General features: G+C 41.1%; 2 protein-coding genes across 2 annotated transcripts in view; one reads left to right on the forward strand and one right to left on the reverse strand.

Annotated features, from left to right (window-relative positions):
• Positions 1-11,178, forward strand: part of ncaldb (neurocalcin delta b) — a 34,359-nt gene extending 23,181 nt beyond the window's left edge. The window contains exon 5 of the mRNA XM_057354477.1: positions 10,952-11,178. The gene's annotated coding sequence lies outside the window, so the exon portion shown is untranslated. The remainder of the gene's footprint in view (positions 1-10,951) is intronic.
• grhl2b (grainyhead-like transcription factor 2b) lies at positions 3,450-24,013 on the reverse strand. Its single transcript, XM_057354474.1, has 16 exons — positions 23,709-24,013; positions 21,300-21,486; positions 20,780-20,847; positions 20,295-20,652; positions 20,140-20,195; positions 19,890-20,046; positions 19,305-19,416; positions 14,107-14,201; positions 9,422-9,580; positions 9,080-9,137; positions 8,107-8,246; positions 7,638-7,675; positions 6,925-7,016; positions 6,519-6,604; positions 4,764-4,828; positions 3,450-4,677 (listed from the first exon to the last, which is right to left on the reverse strand). Exons 1-16 carry the CDS (start codon positions 23,729-23,731, stop codon positions 4,563-4,565), a joined length of 1,809 nt encoding a protein of 602 aa, XP_057210457.1. The 5' UTR covers positions 23,732-24,013; the 3' UTR covers positions 3,450-4,562.
• Positions 24,014-24,683: the final 670 nt, after the last annotated feature.

Genomic DNA, 24,683 nt, shown 5'->3' on the forward strand with positions numbered 1-24,683 from the left:
AGTGCCCACGAGGAGGCTGTACTCCGTGTGGAGAGAGCTCTCACCCAGTGGGCGTAGGCGAACTAGGACAGGTACGCCATAGTGACGGCATCCATGATCCAATGTGCCAATCTCTGTTTGAGACAGCCCTCCCTGCTGATCTCCAAAACAGACAAAGAGCTGCTCAGAGCTACTGCGGCTCTGCGTGCGGTCCAAGCAGAGGCGCAATGCGCGTACTGGACACAACACGGATGGGGTTGGGTCTTCCTCCCCGGTGGGGAGCGCCTGTAAGTTCACCACCTGGTGTCTCGGGGGAGTGGTGGGAACTTTGGGCACGTAGCCGGGCCGGGGTCTCAGGATAGCGTGAGAATAACCGGGCCCGAGTTCTAGGCAATCTGTTGACACGGAGAATGCTTGTAGGTCCGCTACCCTCTTGAGCGTCCTCCCGAGAGCCGTCTTCATCGTGAAGTGAGAAAGAGCGGCATCTCCGAGGGGCTCCAGGACCGCATCAAGGTCGTAAGAGGGTACGGAGCGTGGGTGAGGTGGTAGCCTTCCCGCGCCCCTTAGGAACCAAATTATCAGGTTGTGCTGTCCTAGAGACTACCAGCTACTGGGTCGTGATGAGCGGCAACAGCGGCTACATACACGTTCAGTGTGGAAGGGGAGAGATTATTCTCGAGTCTCTGGAAGGACCGCACCCACTTGATCAAGCAACTCCACGGGAAGAGCACCAGGATGAGAAGAGGCACCACTAGGCGTATCGTCACCTAGTGGCCAGGGCCCTAGCCTGAGTAGTGGTCTTAACCGCCGCAGGGGTTAGGCCACTCAGGATCTCCTCGTTCCGTCCAGGGGCCAGACATGGAGGTTCCAGAGGTCTAGCCCATGATGCCATAACGTGCCCTTCCCCTGGGAAAGCAGGTCCTTCGTCTGGGGAATCGGCTAGGGGGGAGCTGTCGTCAAGAGCATTAGCTCCGAGAACCAAGTCCGGTTGGGCCAGTATGGCGCAACTAGTACACTTGATGCTCCTCTTCCCTGACCTTGCACAGGGTCTGTGCAATGAGGCTCACTGGGGGAAAGGCGCACTTCCGCTTGTCCCACTGCCAGCTGTGCGCTAGAGCCTCCGTGCCGAGGCAGGGAGTACCTTAGCGGCAATGGGTGGTGTCCAGGGAGGCGAAGGGGTCTACCTGAGCCCGCCCTGACTGTCCCCAATGAGCTGGCTACGCGGGGGTGGAGTCGCCACTCTCCGCGAGGCGTCAACTGACGAGAGAGCACATCGGCTGTCTGGTTCAGGTCACCTGGGATATGTGTGGCCCTGCGGACTCCACAGGAGGAGGCGTTGGGCGAGTCGTGTTAGCTGCCATAAGCGAACGCCACCCTGGCGGTTAAAAACGCTACGGCAGTTGTGCAGTCCGACCGGACCAGCACGTGCTTGTTCTGCACGAGAGGTTGTAACCCCTTCAGTGCGGGTAGCACATCCAACAACTCTAGGCTATTGATATGCCTGCGCAGGCGGGGGCCCGTCCATCGCCCTGACACTGCGTGCCCGTTGCACATGGCACCCCAACCCTGCAGGGAGGCGTCTGTCGACCCTGACGCGTCTCGCCTGCCCGAGAGGGACCCCCGTCTGTATAAAAGGTCATTGAAGACCAAGGGGTTAGGGTGCTTCGGCAGAAAATCGTAATCACCATCCGCCTGCTGCCGGTGTGCCACGCTCTCCAGGGAACTCGACTCTGTAGCCAGTGTTGGAGCGGTCTCATGTGCATCAACCTGAGGGGTATCACCACTGGTTCGATGGCCAGCAATATGGATCCCTTGCCGGGGGAGGGCCCCCGGGGAGGAGATCGGCTCTGCTGTTTTTCCTGCCTGGTGATTGCACAGCTCAACGCACTGTCTGACTAAGAGTGCTGAGGGCTGGTGTTTATACTCAACGTTGTGCTTAGCCATGTCGCAACGTCTAGTTGCCGTCCACCGTCGTGCCGAGGGTGGGAGTGGCTGTAATGACCCAGAGAGAGAGGAAACTCTTTTTGAGTAAGTGGGTTCTAGCCCCCCGGAGGGGGCCAGCAGGTGGTGAGACGGGGCAGGAACCATCCCTCTCCGATCCCCCAGTGAAGAGGAACAGGGCTGCTGGGAAGCAGACGTTGCACGGGACTCGACGGCCGAGGGCAACCGAGTCGCGGCGGGGGAGGATATGCTTGATATCCTCTGTCTGCTTCTTTACTGTCGAGAACTGCTGCTCGACAGTATCAGCCCCCCCCCTTGCGAGATGAGTGCGTCGAGAAAGCGGACCTTCTCGGCGTTACTCATCTGTGCAAGGTTCGGCCAGAGGTGTCTCTCATGGACCACAAGTGTGGACATCGCCCGACCCAGGGCCCGCGCGGTCACCTTGGTCGCCCGTACACTTCCGGTAAACATGGCACTGGGGGCGGGCGCAGCTTGGAGCCGCGCTCAACTCCGAGGCGCCATGTAGCCAGCCGTGAGCGCTGGGAGAGGCAGTGCGGGCACTGCAACCCAACGCTTATGGCAGCCCGGGAAAGCATGTCTGACATTTCGACGTCCGTCAGAGTCGGATGGCAGTACGTCACCCCCCGATGCTGCAAGAGACATCTCATCATCACGTATCATGTCCGAATACGTGTTTGAGGAACAAGACGGTGGGGGACCGTCTCCTGGGGAATGGTCAGACGAGCGAGACAAGGTGCGAACGGTCCGTGAGCCAGTGGCTGGCGGATAAATGCTCACAGTAATCCTCATATCACCCTCGCTGCTTGCCATAGCGGGCTGCAGGGCTGTAGTCCTGCCGTCACGGAACGGGGAGCAGACGAGGTGGTGGCTGAGTCCCGTGGGAACACAGCCACCTGTGACGCAACGTCTGAATCATCAACCGCCCGCAGTGCGGGCAGGACGTATCCACAACGTCTGCCCCAGCGTACTGGAAGCAGTCATCTTGTCCGTCCCACTCCTCGATGAGTGTGTTGCACCCATGAGAACAGCGGGACATGCCACGCTGGAGAAATTTGCTCTTTTAGAGAAAAAAACTCGAACACTTCTGGAACTGCCGAGACGCCTTTGGGAAGTCTCTGCAGGAAGGTACCATCCGCTGCACCACGTCATAAGATTCCAGCAGTAATTCGGCGTAGAGATTGAAGTCTCGAAGTCGATCAGTGTGAAGGCTCCGAAGAACAAAAGAACCAATTTCATTGGCCTTTTCTATACTAGTCAGAAGTTGATAGGTTCTCAAGAGCGAACCCCATCTGTCGGCTCGACACAACGTCGAGAGACCGACAGAAAGGGAATTAAAGTACACACGAAGCATCAAGGAAAAGCTATTACCAATTAAAGCGCAACATTCCCATTAAAACATGATAAAAAGATAAATATAAAATGTTTCTAAATAAACCAATATTAAGACATGATGGATGTGGACATGAGAGCAGTGTGGAACAGAATTTCATAAAGATGTATAAACACTTGATAAAAATGCATTTATTTACATACAAATTATTAGTTTCCAAAGTGCCCTTTACATCATTTCTTTTGGAAGACAATGTAACGTAATAACACAAACAGCCCAGTACTTCTTGAATATGGACCACATTAAAAACATGAAAAATGCACAACTCTGTGCTGGTTAGAAATGTTCAAATTTCAAATCTCAAACTGCTTTTACATTTGAAACCTAAGGACCTCCAAAATGAAATTCACATTAAAATTTGAGTGCAATACATAAACATGGCTGAAATGAATCTTGGCTACACCTGCTGTGACTCTTTCATTTGAAGTCTTTTGATATTGTGGTACTTTACAGTTCGACATTATTCATACACATTTCCTTGCATTAATCATATTAATTATAAAAAACTTGATGGCACACTTCAATATCTTCATAAAAATAACTTTCTTTGTACATCCAGAAAAATAGCAGTACGACAGTCAGAACCTAAACGATATTCACTATGTTAAAAAATAACAATAATATTAATTATAACATTAAACATATAAAACAAACATTTACAGTATTGGACACTTTCAAAGATCAGCAGTTTTGTGGGTAACAAAGTTTCAATTCCAAGCAAAGCACTCAACTCGTTCAAGCAAATGTAACTATAATTTACACATTAGAGCAACTGATGGTACATACTAAGCGCATGTCCCTTAGTCTTTATGATATTTCCCTCCGCTCCAGTGAAATCATTTAGAGTGTAGTTACAATTCAGACTGGAATCTGTCAATGCTCTTCAAAACCAAATGAAATGTAACTCCATCTATACCCTTGACCTGTTCATGAGGAATTTGGGGTGTGTGGCCACAGCTTTTCTATTCACAGCTGAATAATGACAAATAACCATCAGCACCCAGACCATATTTCCCACTGCACACTTTTAGGACACTTATTGATTCATGAAAATCATACATGGGGTCTCTTAGGAATGAGGTATGTCTTCTTTTAGTGATTTCAATTCAATTAAAGGATGATGAGGAATCAGATGTAGCTGACATTAATCCAACTGCGGTTTTGATGGCTCCAGTCTGAGAAACAAGTCTTTCAGCATAGACAGTACAGTTTGTTATAAATGCGATGACGTTCATATTTCCGTTAATGTGATTTTGCATGCATCTGCATAGTTCTCGATACTCAGGATAAACGTGTCTTCATTAGAGTAATGCTCGATGATATTGTCATCCATGTTCACCAGGATCCTGTATTGGGGAGAGTTGTAAACTCGTTATTCATTGGTTATCACATCACTTAATAATTTCGATATCTGTATGTCTATCTGGCGTACCCTTTCTTGCTTTTCTTGTAAATCTTGGCCATTCTTTCAATGGGCACACCATATTTCTCTGAAATCTGTGAGGATGAAACAAAAATCATGCAATTTATCAAAGCTTTACTGTGCAACGATGGATGATTCTTCACTAAGAAGGAACATTTTTATCTGAAAGTAGAAAATATGACACATATTTATTTTTTTACATAATATTTTATTAAGTATAAAAAATTTTATAAAATCTTTTATCTTTTAGAAATCTTCAATGTTGCTGTATGTAGCAAGGTTCAATAAAACGTAAGGAAGGAGGCGGGAACCGGTGAACATTCAAACACTTTAATCAAAATAAATAAACAATAAATCCAGCAGTCAAACAGGCCGGCAGCCCCTCACGGACGACTGCCTGCCACACGAACATAAACAAAACTTAATGCCCAGTCCTCTCTCCCCGTATTCCCCTGCCGCTCGGCCTTTTATGCTTCCGCTCCTCCATGAGAGATACGAGGCCGGAATGACGCCCAGCTGACACTCATTATCAATCACGTCCCGGCCTCGCTTCCTCCTCCCACGGCTCTCGTCACGCCTCCCTCGTCACATACCCCCATCACCCCTCACAGGCCGGGGGGTACCCACGAGACTGTGCTTACTCCCCCCCGGGGGCCAGTCTCAACGGCCCCAGCGCCTGGGGGTATGGACAGATGAGACGAGAGAACGGAGACGGAAGCACCTGGAACGACAGGGGCGAGAGAGGGGAGAGAGGAAAAAAAAAATAGTCTGGTTCCCCGACACGCTGTCGTTCGGTCCTCAACCAGCCGAGAGGCTCTTCCTCGCGGTGCCATGCGGTGGTACTGGACACTCCCTCGCTCTTCCTCCGCCCCCTGGCGGCCGGCGATGGCTCCTCCGGATGAGGGCAGCCGGTAGGAAGTCCCCCGCTTCCTGCTCCTCCCCTACACGGTGGATGGCAGCAGGCTCCAGCCCATGGCAAGCAGGGCTGACTCCTCCGCTCCCTCCCGGAAGGCAGCCACCCCACCTCAGACCCAGGGGAACGGCAGCGAGGTCCTCGTGTCCTGGCGGCCGGCGGTGGCTCCTCCGACCGAGGGCAGCCGGAAGCAGGTCCCCCGCTTCCTGCTCCTCCCCGATCCGGCGGACGGTAGCAGGCTCCGGCCCACGGCAAGCGGGGCTGACCTCTCCGCTCCCTCGCGGACCCCCCTCAGACCCAGGACATGGCGCGAGGTCTTCGCCCCGTCCGGGCACACGCGCCAGCACCACCGCCTCGGGCAGCCGCTCGTGGACATCCCTAACTCTTCGGCACCGCGATCCCCCTCAGGGGCGAGCACTCTTTGACAGCATGTCCCTCCTTCCTCCCGGGTTTCGGCACCAATGTAGCAAGGTTCAATAAAACGAAGGAGGCGGGAACCGGCGAACATTCAAACACTTTAATCAAAATAAATAAACAATAAATCCAGCAGTCAAACAGGCCGGCAGCCCCTTACGGAAGACTGCTGGCCACACGAACATAAACAAAACTTAATGCCCATTCCTCTCTCCCCGTATTCCCCTGCTGCTCGACCTTTTATGCTTCCGCTCCTCCGTGAGAGTTACGAGGCCGGAATGACGCCCAGCTGACACTCATTATCAATCACGTCCCGGCCTCGCTTCCTCCTCCCACGGCTCTCGTCACGCCTCCCTCGTCACACTGTAAATTTGTGAAACCCAGTATGCAGCTTGGTAGATTAGAGTACAGCCCCCCCTATAGGAACAGATACTCACTGCATCCATCAGTCCTCTGAGAGTTGGCGTCCGCAGCATCAGAGCATCAAACACCTCGTCTGACTCTTTTCTCACATAAAGGAGCACTGCAAAAAACATATACACTGCTTCATGTATTGTTACATTCACCACAAATAAAGTGACTTCAATCATTTTATTACCCCATATTTCTGAATCAAAGATTTTCTAAAAACAATCTGCAGTGGAAATTCAGAGCATATCGGAATTGTAAAAATGGTTGTTTCCAAACACATGAAAGCCTGCAGAGGCGATCCATTATTATTATTTTCTGTCTTGTTTTCTCAAGAACATTTTTTATGGCTTCTGTTGGCATACCTTTGTTATGAATGTTGCACTTTAATTTACACAAGTGTATCTATGTAGAATAAGTATGTGCTGAACTGACCTCTCTTGTGTGTCTCTTCTTTAAGTTGTTTATGAGGAGGAGGGCTGAATTCGTCCTCAGATGACCGAAACATTCTCTTCACCAGCACACTTCTAACACAAACACACAAATAATGTCATACAGATGCATTTTAGACTGATTTATTTCTTTCAAATAAAATATCAGTGGAGGAATTTTCATATGTTAATAGGCTCATATCACAAGGAATCAGTTTTAACTTGATTCTTTAAGATAAAAGTGTTTATTGTATTATAAAAATATCTTTAAACAATTATTAAACTAGGCTGCAAAAAGGCTCCTTTTAATCCATGCTAACACAACGTTGAAACGTAAAATAAAACATAAATGAAAATTCCATTAAGTCTGCAAAATGAGCTAAATTTGAGCAATGAAAATGTCATCTAGGTGTTCACAATGTAATTCATGCTTTTTAAAGCAGTTATAAACTATATATAACTATAGACTGTGGACTGTATTGGAGAGTCAAAATGTATCTCCTTTGATGTAAGGAGGCATGGCAGCAAAAAAATGGAACATGGTCATATACAGTAAAACTAAATTATGATTTTGGCAACAAATAAATAAAGTGCAATACAAATGTGATGCCATTGTAGTAAACATTTCCGTTTTAATGACCATTCAGCTTCTACAAAGCTGTACATTTGATTGTTGAACCATTGAAAAAATGAAAAAGCAATGCAATGTAAGCTCACCCCTCTCGTTCAAGTTCCTCACTATTAAAGGCAAACACCTGCAAAAAGTTTAAATATTATTTTTAGTAAACACTTAAACTCTCAAACATATCTGTAACATTTAAAGCCAACCTGAGTATAGACACTGCAATGACCATTACAGCAGATATGATAATACTCAAATGCTCACTTGCCTATCCTAGATACACAGACACGCATGTTTGATGAGAAACACCAAATGACCTTTCATGTTGAGTTTGGAAAGGTCATGCATTCTGTAATAAGCCTCAGTCTTATTAAAAGCACTGCACTGGATTGCTACGGTAGTCATGACAGTTCTTTAATGAGGGTCTTTCAACCTTTCTGAGATTTCAGGAAGCTGGGGGCTAATTATGAAATCACACATACAACTATTTAGCAAATGGCTTTTAACACAAAAGAGCTCATGATCAGGTCATTGAATGTGTTTTCAGACTGACTCATACAGTACCTGGCCTGCCCTCTGCAGATTCCCAAAGTGCACATCCGGAATAAACAGAACCGGCTGGGCGTCCAAATCCGTCATCGTTTTAAAGAAGGTGGCGTCACATTTCTTCGGAAGGGTTGCTGCTCCAACTCCTCCATCCTTTCCTGATGAGATGATGTCATGCGAGAATAGTATTAGTCATCTGTCATTACAGTCACCATACCATAAAATAGAACAATGTTTTTATTGGTTTGCTGATAACAAATGGTCAGTAGAAGTAGGATGCTCAACCTCTAGAAAAATGTTTGTCCACCTCAGAGAACTGCTTTTGACAAAGATTTTGAATTTTTTGGTTCAAACCCTATGATTCTGTGATTTCAATGTTGTCTCGAAATAAACATTAAATAAATGAAATTAAATATATATAAAATAATATATATAAAATATAAATATATATTATATATATATAATACAATTAAAATGCAATAAAATATGGAAAATAAGAGATACTGGGTAAATTTTATTGAAAATTGTGTTGCTTAAATTATTTATTTATAGATATAGATATAATTGTTCAATGATGTCCAGCTGTTGGTTAGTGGTTAAGAAAATGCATATTACCTATTAAGCAATGATATATAACACAAATATTAACCCTTTTTTGCACTACTTTGTTAATGTTCCAACTTACTGTTCAAGAGTCTAATGGTGTTAGGTTCTGGATGTCAGAATTTATTTGGGAAGAATTATTTGACCAAATATGGAGCACGGTTGAATAATTATATTATGTTAATCAAAATAAGTTTCCAATTAAATTAGTTCAAATACAATAAGTTACAATTATCTTAACAGTCACATGGTCTGTCTTTCTCTTTTTTGTAAGACAAAATAACACGAACTTGTGTTCGAAGAAAATGTCAACGAAAATAAATGACATAAATAGTTTCTGGCATTATTATGAAACCTTTTATTTTCGTTAGTGTTACAGGTATCAGACCTTTCGTTTTCTTGCGGTTCTGTTTCCTCTCCTCATCTCTGATCTTCCTCTCTGCTCCCTGAGATCCACAAATATGCAATAGAATACAGAGGAGAGAAATGAGTAAACACATTCTCCTCCTCTTTGTGCATGTGTGTAAGGAAGATGTGGCAGGTCAAAAAAACAGTACTAAATATAATCACATGGTGGCGATAGAGAACTATCCCTCTGCAACATATAGAACATGTCCATTTTGCTACAACAACTCTCCTAAAGTAACTATCTAGTATCTTTTGTTGTTAATTGACTGCTTCCAGAGATACATCATTTTGGTATAAGGTACATATAGGTTGTAATGTTCACCTTATCACAGAAGACCTTGATCTGGCAGTAGGCTCTGTGCAGGGGCTTGTTACTGCGGTTATTGTAGCTATAAGTGTCGATCTGGATCATGAGTGGAAGACCCTTCACCCCCTTCTGAGAGGAGAAATCTGTGCTCAGACAGTTCACTGTGATGAAAATCTAACAATCACAGAAAAAAAGACAAAAAAATGTTGATTAATACTCAATGAACATGAATCGACAGGGATTTAAGGGATAGTTAACCCAACAACACAATTCTTCCATTTATGTTGTTCCAATGCCATTTTTTTCCAATGATAGGTCTAGCATGGCCATTTGTTTTATAAAATAAGTCTCAAAATATACAGACTATAAGTTGTACTGACTATTACATTTACATTTATTCATTTGGCAGACGCTTTTATCCAAAGCGACTAACAAGTAAACACACTAAACAGTACCATTAGTTTATAAGGCCATGCTACTAGGAGGATTAAGGCTGGAGTAGGCAAGGGAGAGAATAAACAAGATTATTTATTTTTTAGACACAATACATATTGGTTAGTCAAAAAAATACGGAACAGGTATGTTTTGAGTTGTTTTTTGAAGGCATTCATCAGGGTAATTTATAAAACTCGACAGGGCCTGGTCAACACATTATTTTCATTGCATGAAGTTAAGCAGCGAGAACGTATAACAGCTCGGAAGATATGAGGGCAAATGATGACAGATATTTTATTTTGGGGTACACCTTTAACTCAAGAGCTGACAGAATGTAATGGTACCCATGACCATACAGTTCAGTTCAACAGTTTTTAATCAACCACATTTTCATGAGAGGAACGGTTGCGTATAACAACTTCAATATTCATATTTTCTAAAAGCTTGTTCCGGATTGACCTGAGCCCTGACCGTTGAAAGTGTACCTTGTTTTTCCCCCACCAGCCACCTACCCAGTACACACGCAAAACAGGTGCCTGCTCCAACACGTCTGCTGTAGCACTGAGCCATGGGCAATGCTCATACAGCAAACAGTATAGTTTCATCACAAACCACACCAATTCTCCAACTCAAAGGAATCTTGGTTGTATATTAATGCAAGGCTTTAAACTACATCTCTGTAATGTCTCTTCAAATTCCAAGGTAGTGCTTTTGCCTCCAGCTTCTTAGGAAAGGTTAGGAAACAAAACCAAGTCTTGCTCAATAAATATTTATGTGGTTAGTTATTAACGGTTTCATATAATCAACCATTACCAATGCCAGAGGACAAGTGAGTGAGACATGCAACAACTCAGCATCTTAAGAGACGAAAAACTGGATTGGCTGACTGTAAACTTATAAAGGTTCCAAAAAGTGTTTTACTTTCTGATAGCAATTTAAAAAAAAAAAACTGTTCTTTGGTGCTTAGAAATCCATGTACTGCAGTTTTTAGAAATGAACGTTTTAGCGCAAGTTCTGCCAGGAAGACTCTAATGCTACATCACTCATTACCTATAGATCTAGCCTATCGAGTATATAAGATCCGTACTTACTCAACATGTGCCTTTGCAGATACTGACGCCGATATTCACCCCCCTCCTCCCCACCACCACAAGATCGGTCCCTGTCCAAACATCCCGGGGGGAAGGCTCCACCCGTACCTTTGCCTCAGGCAGGAAGTGCAAGAATCTACGACCCTCTCGATTCGAGCTACGGACGGAGCCTACGCCAAAGAACTTTATCATATTATCTTTTGCTTTCAAGGTCAGCTGTTAAATAAATGTCATTGCAACGTCATCTTGCCTCCCGAGTCTTTCTGGCAGAAACAACATGCTAACCTTATAAACCCAGCAAACTCAGAAATAACAATCTAATCTCACAGGAATTCTTAAGTATATTGTGGCTAATTCGTATTAATTCGTTAGACGTGAATCAGACAAAATTGTACGATTGTTAGGAAAAAGCAACAATGAATCCCGCCCTTAACCCCACCCCTAAATTTAACATTACTGGCATGAAAGCAAATCATACAAAAACTTATGAATAAGGTCAGATACGAATTCATACAAAGAAATTAGCCACCTTACGAATTCCCATGAGATTGTGTTAGAAATAAAAACAAACTCAAAAATGGGTCGCAGATCTGTTCTGATGTTTGCAGACAACAGGGTAAACAATGTTGAATGCAAATAATTAAAAAAGAAAGTGAACATATGATAGAGCACAGCTGTGATATCACAATAAATAAGCCGATTGAATGCATGGCTGCCAACAACCGAAAGGTGTGGGAAGTGTTTTTATTTCCCTTCGAAAAGTGAAAACACTTCCCAAATTGTTTTGTTGTTGGCAGCCGTGCATTCAATCAAAATATGGTGGTTTGACATGTTTTTATTCTTGAAAGTCATAAACAAAACTGTGCAAAAAAGATCAGATTCCAATAAATACAATATGGGTTCAATTGCAGTACAAATTAACATCATTTTTGCAGTGAATTATTTAGAAACCCGTGCCGTGGCTAAAGCTTGTATATACCATCCAAACCCAAACAACGGTATAGATGTTTGTCACTCCCCTCCCTTAATGCTTTGTGGGGTTTATTCTACACATCAATTACAAAAACACTGTAGCTTGGTTTGTAAAGAGTGCAAAGACCATTGGTTCAATCCCCAGGAACACACCTTGAATGCACTGTAAATCACTTTTCCAAAGCATCTGGGCAATTCCACGAAAATGTCAACCTAGCCACGAAAAAATTAAGTTTTTACCAGCGGTTTTTACTATGGTAACAGCACAGATTTTAACATTTGGTGGTTCAAATACCCATGTGAGATCTCTCTTCAAATTTGTAAAGCATTTGTTTCATTTTTAGTGCATGATTTTTCATAGTCAGGTAAGTGCCATTTTCAGGATTGTCACATCCATAACGCTACATATTCCTCATAAATGGACACATGAAAATTATTATAAAGTAACTATTTTATGTTCTATAAAGAGGCATCCCTTCTCCATTCATTGGGTATTATTGCTTCAGAATTGTACATTTTATTTTACAGAAATCCTACAAAGTTTATCGTCTCACAAAAACCGCGTCCTTTTTTTGTCACATCCATAATGCATGTTTATTTCCCTTTTTTAATTATATTTTTTTTTCATAGACTGACATTTTTTGATGTTTAGACTCTACACAAGGGTTCAGTAAAATATAAACAGATGGTTCAAAATAATCGTAACAAATTCATTCTCTGAGCATTTTTATGTCACGTCCATAACGCAAAATGTCACGTCCATAACGCTGGAATTGCCCATCTGCCATAAGCATAAATGTAAAACAAATTAGGTATTGGGAAAATGGTAGGTAAGGGATCATGTACAAAGTTCATTTTAGTAAAGATGGTCAGACGTCATTTTATGACAACACACGCAACACGGCAATCTTAAATTGTTACTATGGGTCTTTTATGTTGTTGTTTACTCTGATTCAATAAACAATTTTGATATGGGTTACCACTTGATGTCCAACGTAAAATGAGCGTTCAAAAGAAAAAACTCTGAGGTGTTGAACACTATATAACTAACATCTAGTGCATTTACATGCACACAAGTACCACAACAAAAGCCAAGTTCTCCTTCAAAAACCAGCAGGTGCGTTACCCATTTAAGAACAAAAGCAGCGTTCACATTTACATGAAAAAACATTTCTTCAATGTAAACACAGTCCTTGTTCATCATGATGTGCAATTTCAGAAACTTTTGTCAGGCTCTTTGGATATGTGACAGCCATTAATTGTTCTTTTAAAACGTTTAAGAGACATAAACCCATAGACGCATCTCCTGCGGTGCACTCGTAAAAGAAACCAACCCTCTCTGCTCTGCACCAGAACATCATTTCCACCTCACAGATCAATGGCTCATGAATAAACTGAGTTTACGGCTTCCTCCATTCCTGTCATGATGAAAAGCTCTTTGAAGGCACTCATACATTTCGCACCCCACTGCACATTTTACATTTATGATTCCGGACTCAAAAAAACAAATAAATACACCTAAACAATCTTCTGCATTGGTACACGTCATTGAGTGCACACGAATGGGTTTGACCTGTGTGAGTTTGCGTTATGAAAAGCAAATGTTTGTGTAGAGAGCTGTAGCTGAATATACTCCAGAGGCAAGTGTTTGAACTAATCTTTATTGCATCAGAAGAACCAAACAAGAGCCACAATAGGAGGGCGGGGACTCTGCCTGTAAGGCGGGGAGGATTCAGACTTAGTTTTGTGTGTGTTGCCCATGTACACAGATCTGATCCATTTTCTACACTCGGTAGCTTACCAGTGAAACCTGATACACCATACAGGAGAAAATAGAGCTCTAAATTAATAGACAGGATTGAGGAAGAGGCACTATTGTCAATCCCAAACATAACGCTTGGGAGTGTTCAGCAAATGGAGAGAGACTAACGTGTAAAGTACACATATCAGATGTCGTAACACTCCACCCAGTCTCAATAACATTTTGTGTATTACACACAATGACAGCAGGTCTGAATAAAAATCCGTGACAAAACTTAGACGCAGTCATGTGAGTGAAAACCGAACCCTGGATGTGCTGAACGACTGCACCTGTCATTTCGTCATCCGCTGTGATCACTAATGTTAGCAGGACGTCCAAAAATCCAAAACACAGAGTGGTAAATATCCCATTGTGGAAATGCCACGTCTGAGCTGCCTTACCTTTGCCTCCTCATTCACGTCCCAGGTGAAAGACACAGCGTTGTAGGCGATTTCTTCGATGTTCCCGATTGTGTTGAAGCTTTCTTTGTAGTCAGCTGATGAAAAGACATACAAGAGAAATCAGCTGCAATCTTCATTGAAACAAAATAGCAAAACCCAAACAGCACATGTAGTGATGCACCAAAATTTCGGCCGAAAATGGCATTATCGGTTTCGGTCCAAAGGAAAAAAAATAGGCCGAATAATCTGTATGTTTCTTTGAAGGCAACAGACTCTTCACATATAGATGTGAATGATGATCTTTCAGTAAGTGATGATGTAGCTCCAGGGCCGGCGCTACCTATAGGCAGAGCTAGCAGTTGCCTAGGGCCTCAGGCTTGGAGCTGGGGCCTTCATAACTGTAACATGTCTCCAACTTCAAGTGTTGCCAATTTAGCAATTTTGTTGCTAGATTTAGCAACTTTTCAGATTGCCTTGGCAACTTAATTTTCAAAAAGCACCTAGCAACAAATTTTGCTATTTAAAAAAAATTATTTGGCAACTTCTAGCAACTTTTGAAAAGTGACTCAAATAATAAAACCAAGCATTTTCTCTGAAAATTACACAAAATAATTATATTCTCTGTCACACGCTCAGTTACTTGTATGCTTGACTTCTATTACTTGGCTGCAAAAGTCTATAGACAAGTGGTTCCCAAACCAGTCCTGGAAGACCCCTAGTACTGCACATTTAGTAGGTTTCCCTCATCTGACACATCCAATTCAGGTCTTTTAGTCTCTGCTAATGAACTGATGAGTTGGATCAAGTGTGTCAGATGAGGGAGACATACTGTGCAGTACTAGGAGCTTTAAAGTATACAGTAGGCCTATGTTTAAAGATAGGCTACATTAAGGTATAATAATACTAATGTGATCTAATGCATAAGGCTAAATAACACTGCATGCTCTTACACCGATTTCATCGATAATTTTCTATACTTAAACAGAGTTTAAACACAATTCACCTCAACAAATTTGTATGACTTAGAACAAGTAAGCCATATGTGGTATATATGCCGGTTTAATTCTTGAATAATTCTACATCAACAATGTTTAGATGATTGGTAAAAAAAAGTTATATTTGATTGTGTTGCAATGACCAAGGGAGAATTAGTTTATAAGTATTTAGTATTGTTTTAAAATATGTTCTTAATTTTTCTGGTTTTAGTGTGTGTAATTAATACAATTATATCAAAACGATTTTAAAAGGTTTTTAAAAGTCATTTTCGGTTTCAGTTTCTGACAGACGTACATGTGCTGGGTTGTACATGTATAACCAGCATATAGAAATGTTTGCCTATAAAAAATGTGCATCAGACCAGAACTATGTATATACCAACAAAGACCAGCATGCATCCTATAGCTCAATCAATAGAGCAATGCATTAACGGTAGTTATATTTTATGGAATACAAAACATTTTTGTACATTTACATTTACATTTAGTCATTTAGCAGACGCTTTTTGTAAGGAATGGAATGCATGATCAGGGTATACAAACTACTGTTATAAGTAGCAATATCAAATATTAAAACAAGAACAAAATGTCTGCCAAAGCAAGCAGGGCATTGTTAAGGTTGATAAGCTGAGTGTATATAAAACAGCACGCTTCCACACTAGATCCTGCTTATCTGTTATAAACAAACACTTGCCTTTTAAAGTAGCCGCTTGATAGACTAGCTCACATTTATGGCTCCACTTTAAACAAGTCTGTGATTCAGGTTATATGACGTCATAAGGATGAGTAAACTGATGGTTAATATGACAGGTGGAGTCTGTCTGTCTGCGCTAGCTTAGCTAAGTAAGTTAACGTTACATTAAACTGATATTCTTGCCTTGACTACTTTGAATATTTCCAAAACATTAAAGATGAACTGAACTCAAACTAGCTTTTTACGTTTTCTTAAGCAATGTGAAAGTTCATCTATGAGATGCTAGGATGTTGTGGGCATAGATATATGTATATCTAGATGCCTCATTCAGCACTTCAGACACATAGACGTGTCCGCCATCTTGGAACGGTCCATTGACGTCACTCACAGTTAGCTAGAATTCTATGCTATTTAAATTCCTGAAAAATGGGATACCCTTTAGTTGTTGTTTAGCAAATATAATGAATAAAACAACAGCGAATAAGTTTTCATAATCAAACACACGTATAACTAGAGTTGCAAACGCACAGTCTGCTTGCTCTTGAGTGTTAATGGACAGCTTGCGTAGGGTTGCCAGATCTGTGCAACAAAATCATTTATCACGAGCCTAATGTCCCTAGTCCACTTAACATTCATTAACAAAATAATCTTAAAATTGACAGCTAAGTAGCAAAATCCTTCCTCTCCTAACCTGTGCAAAAAAACAAAGTGCATCAACAGTTAAAAAGTAACCTAATTCCACAGGAAAACCACAGACTTGGCAAACAAAGACGCTCGTATAGCAGCCCATAGAAACAGCTGCTAATGAGGCATCTAGTTATTTTTATCAATGGTTGTGGGTGATGTATGGTTGTTTTAAATGTTTTTATTGTTCGTTTTGTGGTTGCCATATTTAGTTCATTAGTTCATTGCTTAGTGGTTGATTGCAAAGATAACAGAAATTAACAAGATGCGCCACTTTGAAGGACTATGAATGACAAGGTAATGAAACTCTAAATATTAGAGCCAATCGTCAATTGTTAAACGCTGGTGATTGTTTGGATCTGAGATATTTAACTGTGATTTTTGCCAGTATTTCAGAGATAGATCACCTTTGCTTGGTTTACCAAGACTCAAGCACACCCATACATGTCTCCCCCATTAAATAGCCCCATTCAAATCCCAGCTCTTGTGTCATGGCCTCAAGCCTAAGGAACAATCCCACCTCAACTGCTATTCAAATCCCAACCGTGGAAGTATCAAATTTCATTCACTGTCTCCCCTACTTGGCTTGGGCATACACCATATGTCTAGAGGTCCGTCCACCTCAACGGTTTGTTTGTACTCCCTCAATATTGGTTTTAACTGTTACCTTAAAATGTGCCATAAAGGGTTTAAAGTTTTTTCTTTTTCATTTTAAAGCAAGTTTTAAAACAAAGATGGCTGAGATATTCCCTAAGGGTGCTCCCAGGCTCTAAGAGTCTCCAGGCTAAATCTTGACAAAGGACGTACCTGTAGCAGAGCGTCTGACTACTGAAAATGAGGGAAGGACAAGAATAAACAAGCTCAAGATGACGGTTTTTGAAGGTGTGACAAGGTGTGAAGCAGATTCATTGCAGCCCTGCTTCTGATTGACTAATAATTTCAAGCTTGCATGTGGGGTTTTGCTTCATTACACTTACAGAAGCTGGGCTAGTTAAATTGGTTGGAGGTATAAAAATAAAAAAAGAACTGTGCCCTTATTTAACCCAGGCAATTGCAACTGTGACCATGTCCACATAAATGCATTTCTGTTTGAAAACAAAGTTTTCATTTTAAAAATGGTCAACATCAACACTACTGTTTTCAATCATCGAAGTGCTGCCCATCCACAATAAAACGTGGTGAAAACATCCACTGTGTGACTATAAATTAAAGGGGTCATATGACACGGCTAAAACTAATATTATGGTTTGTTTTAGATGTAATGCAATGTGTATACATGATTTAACGTTAAAAAACGCTGTATTTTTCACATACCGTGCATGTTTGTATCTTCTCTTTGCCCCTCCTCTCTGAAATGTGCAGATTTTTTACAAAGCTCATCGCTCTGAAAAGCGAGGTGTGCTATGATTGGCCAGTTAACCAGTGCGTAGTGATTGGTGGAATACTGCAAGCGTGTGACGGAAATGTCACGCCTCTTACCATATTTGGAACATCAGGTTCCAAAGCAATTGTACTGACAGGTACGCCCACCTTACTTGCATATACATTTGGGCGGTCTTAGTCAAATCATACCATCAACTGACGTAGATTTGTGGGGGTGTGGTTACACGAGGCGTTTCAGGCAGGTCTGGGTTAGCATTCGCTTTGAATTTCGCATAGAATGCATCTTTTGTTTCCGACACTTACATTTTTTAAATTTTACGTGTCTAATACATGCATGGGCAACTTAAAACAAAACAAAAGACACAGAAAAACATGTATTTGCTCCATATGAGCCCTTTAAAAATGCTTCAACCTGTGTTATTTCTGTCAAGCATTTTTTTATTACTTTCCACCTTATTATAATGTCACAGCTGTCATGATTCTGCCTCATCTTGTCATGTCTTTCTTGATCTTGTGGCAGAATCACAGCAGGATCCCTTGTTATATGTGGAGAGAGACGTTTTGGCCCTGTGGGCCTTCCATATACTCTCTGGTGACACTCTTTTAGCCCCGCCCTCTCGTTCCCTCGTTAACTTCTCCTTAGTGTTTGATCCTTGTCACCTGCCCGTCACCCTCCCTGTGTTATCATCCCTCGTTTGTATTCCCCTTTAAAAAGCCCTCGTGTCTATTGTCTTGTGCTCGTTCATTGTCGTTGGTCTTACCATGGTCCACGGCCTGTTGTCAGTGCTCTACTCATCCTCGTGATATTTCCCAGTCTATGTCAAGTAAGTCTAGTGTTAGTTTATTGTAGTCCTGTCAAGTGTGGTATTTAGTCTTTATAGTTTTAGTGTAGTTAGTATAGTTCCTGTGTATCCGTCCTTTATTATTTCTAGTGTGTCTTGTTTTTCCCCATTGTGGGTTTTTGTTTGCTGCTTTGTTTATTATTAAAGTCTCTTTGTTAACCCCTTCCCTGCTGCCTGCAATTGGGTTCTTCCGCCACGTAATTCATGACAACAGCAATGTAGAGGAAAGACATGGAGTTTAAATGGACTGACAGCAAGCCAATCTCCTGAAGAGCCCTGAGGGGTTCTGAGACTTGAGGCTTGAAGAGTTAAGTTTGCAACTTTCATGAAACATCTGCTTTGGCAAACTCCCATAGAAAAACTATCAGGTGTAATGTTAGAGATGGGGTAAAGGTTAATTCACACTGATCCAATAAACGCCAACATCATAAATTCTCCTTGACAAATGTCAGCAGGGGGTTCACACTGATCCAACAAACTCCAGCAAACACATTTGCTGGCATTTATTGGAGTATGTTGGATCAATGTGAATTAGCCTTGAGTCAACTAAACTGACCCTTGATCAAGACTAAAATTTGATCTATGTATGTGAACACTTACCGATGTCCAGAACTCTCTGCTTGGCCGTGTGCTGGCGAGAGTGCCAATACTTCCAGTACTTGAGCTGTTCGTCGCGGTTCTTATCTTCACTGAACACAACCATGATGACACTCTGATGAGGAAATAATGAATATGAGGTTAACAGAGGTTATCACAATCCGTTCAATTACTTTATACCGTATGTTTGTTCAAAATTATTAAGGGCCACGCAATATCTTACTATGCTTTTAAGATAACACCGTAACAAAACTTAGTGACTATCAAATTGTCATTGATACTATAACCACCAATAAATTAGAAAAATTTGGAAAATTCACAAACCATCAGTAGTAGTAGCATTAGTCAAATCTGTTCAGAAAAAGTTTGCTGACAACTGGTGTGTGTGAATGACACTGTTCATCATACAACTACGCAATTCGGTTGCTAGGAGGCATCTTCGTAGCATTGCAATTTGGTTTCCAAATGCATAAAATTCTTAATGGAACATCTTTGTGGTCAAAAATCTGAGGTATCAAGTACTGTAGATATATCTCATATGGAACTTGGAATTGAAAATAGCATTAGCTTTGACGACACACCACTCACCCTGACTTTGCTGATGGGATGTCGGAGGCGTTTATTGGCACTGGTCTCATTTAGTGTAATGGCGTAGAACTGGCCCTTGTTCAGGTAGGTCATAGGCCCCTCCCCTTGCTTTTGCCGCAAGGACTTGGTAGCATCTAGTGTGTACTGGAAGGTGTCTCTGTTGAAGAACATACTAGTGTGTTATTCAAAAATGTAAGACTTCTATTGGGGTACCCTAATTCTATGTAATATCTTTAGTATGAAGGCTTACACGTCTGACTGGTCATATATGAAGGCATCAGCTCCAAGAGATGAGGAGCGGTATTTCTGCTTGAAAGGAAACAATTCATCAGCCATTCATTCAAAAACTGTAAATTGTTACAGGAATACAACAATAAGACAAGGACTTTTAAAAACATCTCTCACTTCATTGCTGTCATCTTCGTAGGTGCTATCTGGACTGCTGCGGTGGTCGTCCTTCACAAATCCACCATGACAGCCTGCTGAGGTGTCGAAAGAGTGTGTCTGTTCGTAGATGACCCGCGTCTGTTCTTCGCCCTCGGTTCTGTAGTGAACGCCTGAACCCATGAAGACAGGGGTGTATACCTCAGCCTTTACCACAGCAACGGCCCCGCTCTCCCCCAGGCCTGCGCTGTACTGCTCCCTCTTGCTGTCCTGGTGATCAGTGTTGAGAGACAGATTAACCGGTACTGATTTCAGCACTTGGACCCTGTTATCTACCGTCTCTGGCTCTGTTTGACTACTGTTTCCCACTGTAGTGTTTCTAAGAACACAAAAAACATGAGACATGTTAATTGTCAATTTACTATGTAGCAAAAAATGTTTGTGTGTGTTTAATGGTTTACTATAGCAACTCTTATACAGTATTTAGTATTGCTCTAGTTACCGACCTTTTTTCTTGCTCCTCTGAAATTTCAACCACTTTGCCGACAGGTAATACTCTTTTATCTTTGGGTACCTGGAAAGTATTTAACACCAAAGAACAACAGTAACAATGACGTTATATGCATTGCCCTCACTGTATCTATGAGTTTTAAATGCATGGGCCCTTTAATTTTGAATAGGTTTTGGCTGTTAATGTAAAAATGGCTATTAAAGTGATCTCAACAATGTCGTTCCTCTATATCTTAATCGTTGTATTTGTTAGGGGGGTTTCGCTATTAATATTCATTCTTACATGTGGAACTATTTTATATATCTCTATATCTTTAGTTTTCATTATCTGTCTTGGTATGAAAAAGAATGTGCATATCTTGAAGCTTACTATAAAATTATGCAATTAGACTTTATACTGTTAATTTGGTTCTTTAAACTGGGTTGCTGAGACATTTTAAAACAAAAGCTTTGATTATTTACAGCTTTCACACATTAATACATTTCTCAAGCACTAAAAAAAGCTAATGTCCTGACCTTGTAGTAATCATAGAGGAGTCCCAGAGCTGCTGCACTATCCTCATCCCCATTGATGCTCATCATGGCCTTTGTGGCCGCAGTGAGAGGATTTTCCAGGTAGGACCTCCAAGCTTCATCCTCACTGGTGTAGGCCCGCCGCGGGTGAAAGGATGGCTCATTGGGCACCACTACCACCAGCCTCTTACTGCCAAACACACACCAGCAATATGAGCACACCAGCAGACAGCAACACACAGAGACATAAATGATCCAGCTGATAAAGCTCTGGGTAAAAGCTCTATTTTGCATACTGCTGCAAACAAACCGGTACACTGCACCTTTTGTTAGTGTCTAATGTGCAATGTATCAATGCCAGGGGACATCAAACCAACCAAATACTGGCAATATTAAAGTCCCTTTGTATTTTAATTACTCTAGATTTAGCTTGGCTTTAGTGTGTTGGGATACAGTGGGGCTGTTTAAATGTATGCTAAAATGCTTTAAACATAAATCTTAAAAAGTGGCCACAAAGCAATTGGACAAACAAAATATATGTATACTTTCTGGTTATGAAACACTGGTATATACTGGTTGTCTATAGATAAACAACACCTGTGTGGTTACTCTGATAGGGCACCAGTGTGCAATCAAAGGGAACTGTCTCTGAGACCAGCTGGTGAAACCTTATTGCAAAAAATGGTTTAGAAAAGTGAAGTGAGTTGTGTGCAAAGGTCGAGCATCTTTTGTTTGCGGGTGCCACTTGGTTGTTAGCTAATGAAATAAAATGATATATAATTTCAATAACATAGGCTATTTGTGTTCAGCTCAGCATATATCAATGAATTGTAATAATACAATAATAATAATACAATCAGCACAAACACTGAATAATCTTAATAAAATCTTAAACTCTACCGGAACCTTTGTTTCTAAACTACTTAGGCTACTGTGCTTTCATAAATAATTCTAATTACTGAGTTAAACTGATATGATTCATTTCATTTTATTTAATCAGGGACAATGCACATTAATAATACATACAATATGTAAAATGCACCAGATTTAGCCAACACTGGCTCATTTTCATCTGTAGTCCCTTTTGGCAGGTTGATGTTAAGGACAGGAAGAAAACATAAACAAAATATGAATACACCCAATTAAGAACAGGAAGAAAATTTGAGAGCAGAAAAGACAATAAACCAAGAATATTAAAACAAAATTACAGACTACCATACCATATCCATAAATCACTATAAATGATCACAATTTTGATGTGTCATAGCCATATTTTCAGCTTTTTCCAGAAACCAGTTTCCTGTTAAATGTTTTAATTATTTTAGCTCCACTGGGAGATTGCACAATTAAACTCTAAAATGTTTAATATAAACAATCTTCCATAACAATATGGTGCCAGTACAATTTTCCAAAGCATGTATTTTAGATTTTTCATATAGAAATTATTTTCATATAGTCTTTTTTGTGCACTTGCTGTATCTAAGAAAAAATATTAATTTTTCCGTCCAGTAATTTTCGATCTACGTTTTTAATATAAAAATGTAAATGTATTATAAGAAACAAAATTGAAAATCACACACTTGGAAGAAAAATCTTTAAAGAAAACCAGTGAGCAACGTTTTCACAAAAGTCACTCACTCATCAGTAAACACTCACATGTCTTTCGTCAAAAGCTTTTTTGTTAACTTACATTGTTGATGAGAATAGCAGGCTAAGTGAATTAAGCTAAAGATTAATTTTCCCGCTCACACAGGTCTCATAGCTCTCAAGACCCGTTATTACACCAAAAGAAACCCGTTCAATTTATGTATTTATTTGAACAAAATTGTGTTTTACTCATGACTTATTATTATATGAAAAAGACCAAATAAATACTAAAAATGGACAGATCCAAAAATCAAAACAGCTGATCTCTCCAACCATCTCATATTTTTAAACTTCGCAAAATGATGCAAACATGCAAAGAAATAATACATTAATGTGAAAACCAGAATTATAACTTGGCTAAATTAAACAACACAAAACAATGGTGATCTTAAAAATGTAACCTTTATTTTAGTAAGAATACCACACGTATAGTAGCGTAAATACGCTTCTTTTGTAAATAAGTTAAAACAAAAATAAATGATTTTTAGCCGCTTATATCCAAGGTGGTTCCTGCGTGAAAGATGGCGTTTTGACCGCAAAAAAAACTTTCCCATTGCGGTGATCTTTATCAATACAAACAACAAGAAACCAAACAAAATCCACTTGAATAATAGAAAAACCTGCTTCGGTAACTAATGCGACGATAATAAATAAAGTTTAAAGAGAAAACATATTTTTATCGTAGGAAAAGCAGAACGGGTCGATGTGACGTTCCGATACTTGTGTTCAGGTAATGGAAGTTCGTGTCGCACTCATGACTCTTACCTGTCTGTTGTCTCCTGTGACATATTTCTCTTCCTCCGCGGTTCTTCCTTGTGAAACTGGACTTTCAAGTCGGTGCAGGTAACAGAAGACAGAGAGCGAGTGAGAGCGTTGCAGAACCCGGGCTACAGGTAAATCTACTTTTCGCTCCCGGATTATTTCACAAGGTCTGAAGGTAGGAAACACCTGATGAAAGGGACAGTCCAGTTCCAGAAGATTTAATGTTATTTTGAGTTTTAAAAATAAATATTAAAAGCTTTTAACTTAACATAATATACTTTAAGTGTTCTGTATTCTTATTGTTTGCGTAAAGACATATAGGTAAACTTTGATGGGTTTTTTTCTGTGTAAAGTTTTTGGGTTCAAGTAGGGGCGGGCCAGCGCATTCATTGGTCGCGGTACGTAATGAAAGCTCACCGATTGGCTGGAACTTCTGAAGACACGTAAAAAGGCCCGCCTCACCAATAGCTACAGGTTTGTATAGACATTAAGGCAGGCTAAAGACTGATTTTCATCTGTGTGATCTAAGAAAACAAGTTGTTTTGTTTTTATTGATCCAGTCTTTTCCCTAGTGACGCACACAATCTTGTTGTTCAAGAAGCCCTTGAACCAACATGTCTTCATTAAAATTTAATTTCAATGGTAATGGGCAAAATGGAACTCAAATAAACTTAAGTATTGTTTAATACTGTCTTATGAATTCTATTTTTAACATCAGGTTGATACTAGAAGGAGTGGTTCGAACAGTACAGTATGAAAAGTTGGGCAATCCCACCATATACACATCATGTCTTGTTATGATTCTTGCTAATTCAAATCATAAAGACCTGACATGCCCACAAGTCAAATAGTAATCAGTCAATATTAGTTCCTTAAAGTGAGATTTTGTGTGAGAAAATTTCATCTGAGTGACATTTCCCACAGTTTAAATGCTGGGAAACTCTTGTTTTGTTCCAAGTGTCAGGTGTGAACAGGAAA

The sequence above is a fragment of the Triplophysa rosa genome, linkage group LG16 (assembly GCF_024868665.1).
Source record: "Triplophysa rosa linkage group LG16, Trosa_1v2, whole genome shotgun sequence".
NCBI lineage: Eukaryota > Metazoa > Chordata > Actinopteri > Cypriniformes > Nemacheilidae > Triplophysa > Triplophysa rosa.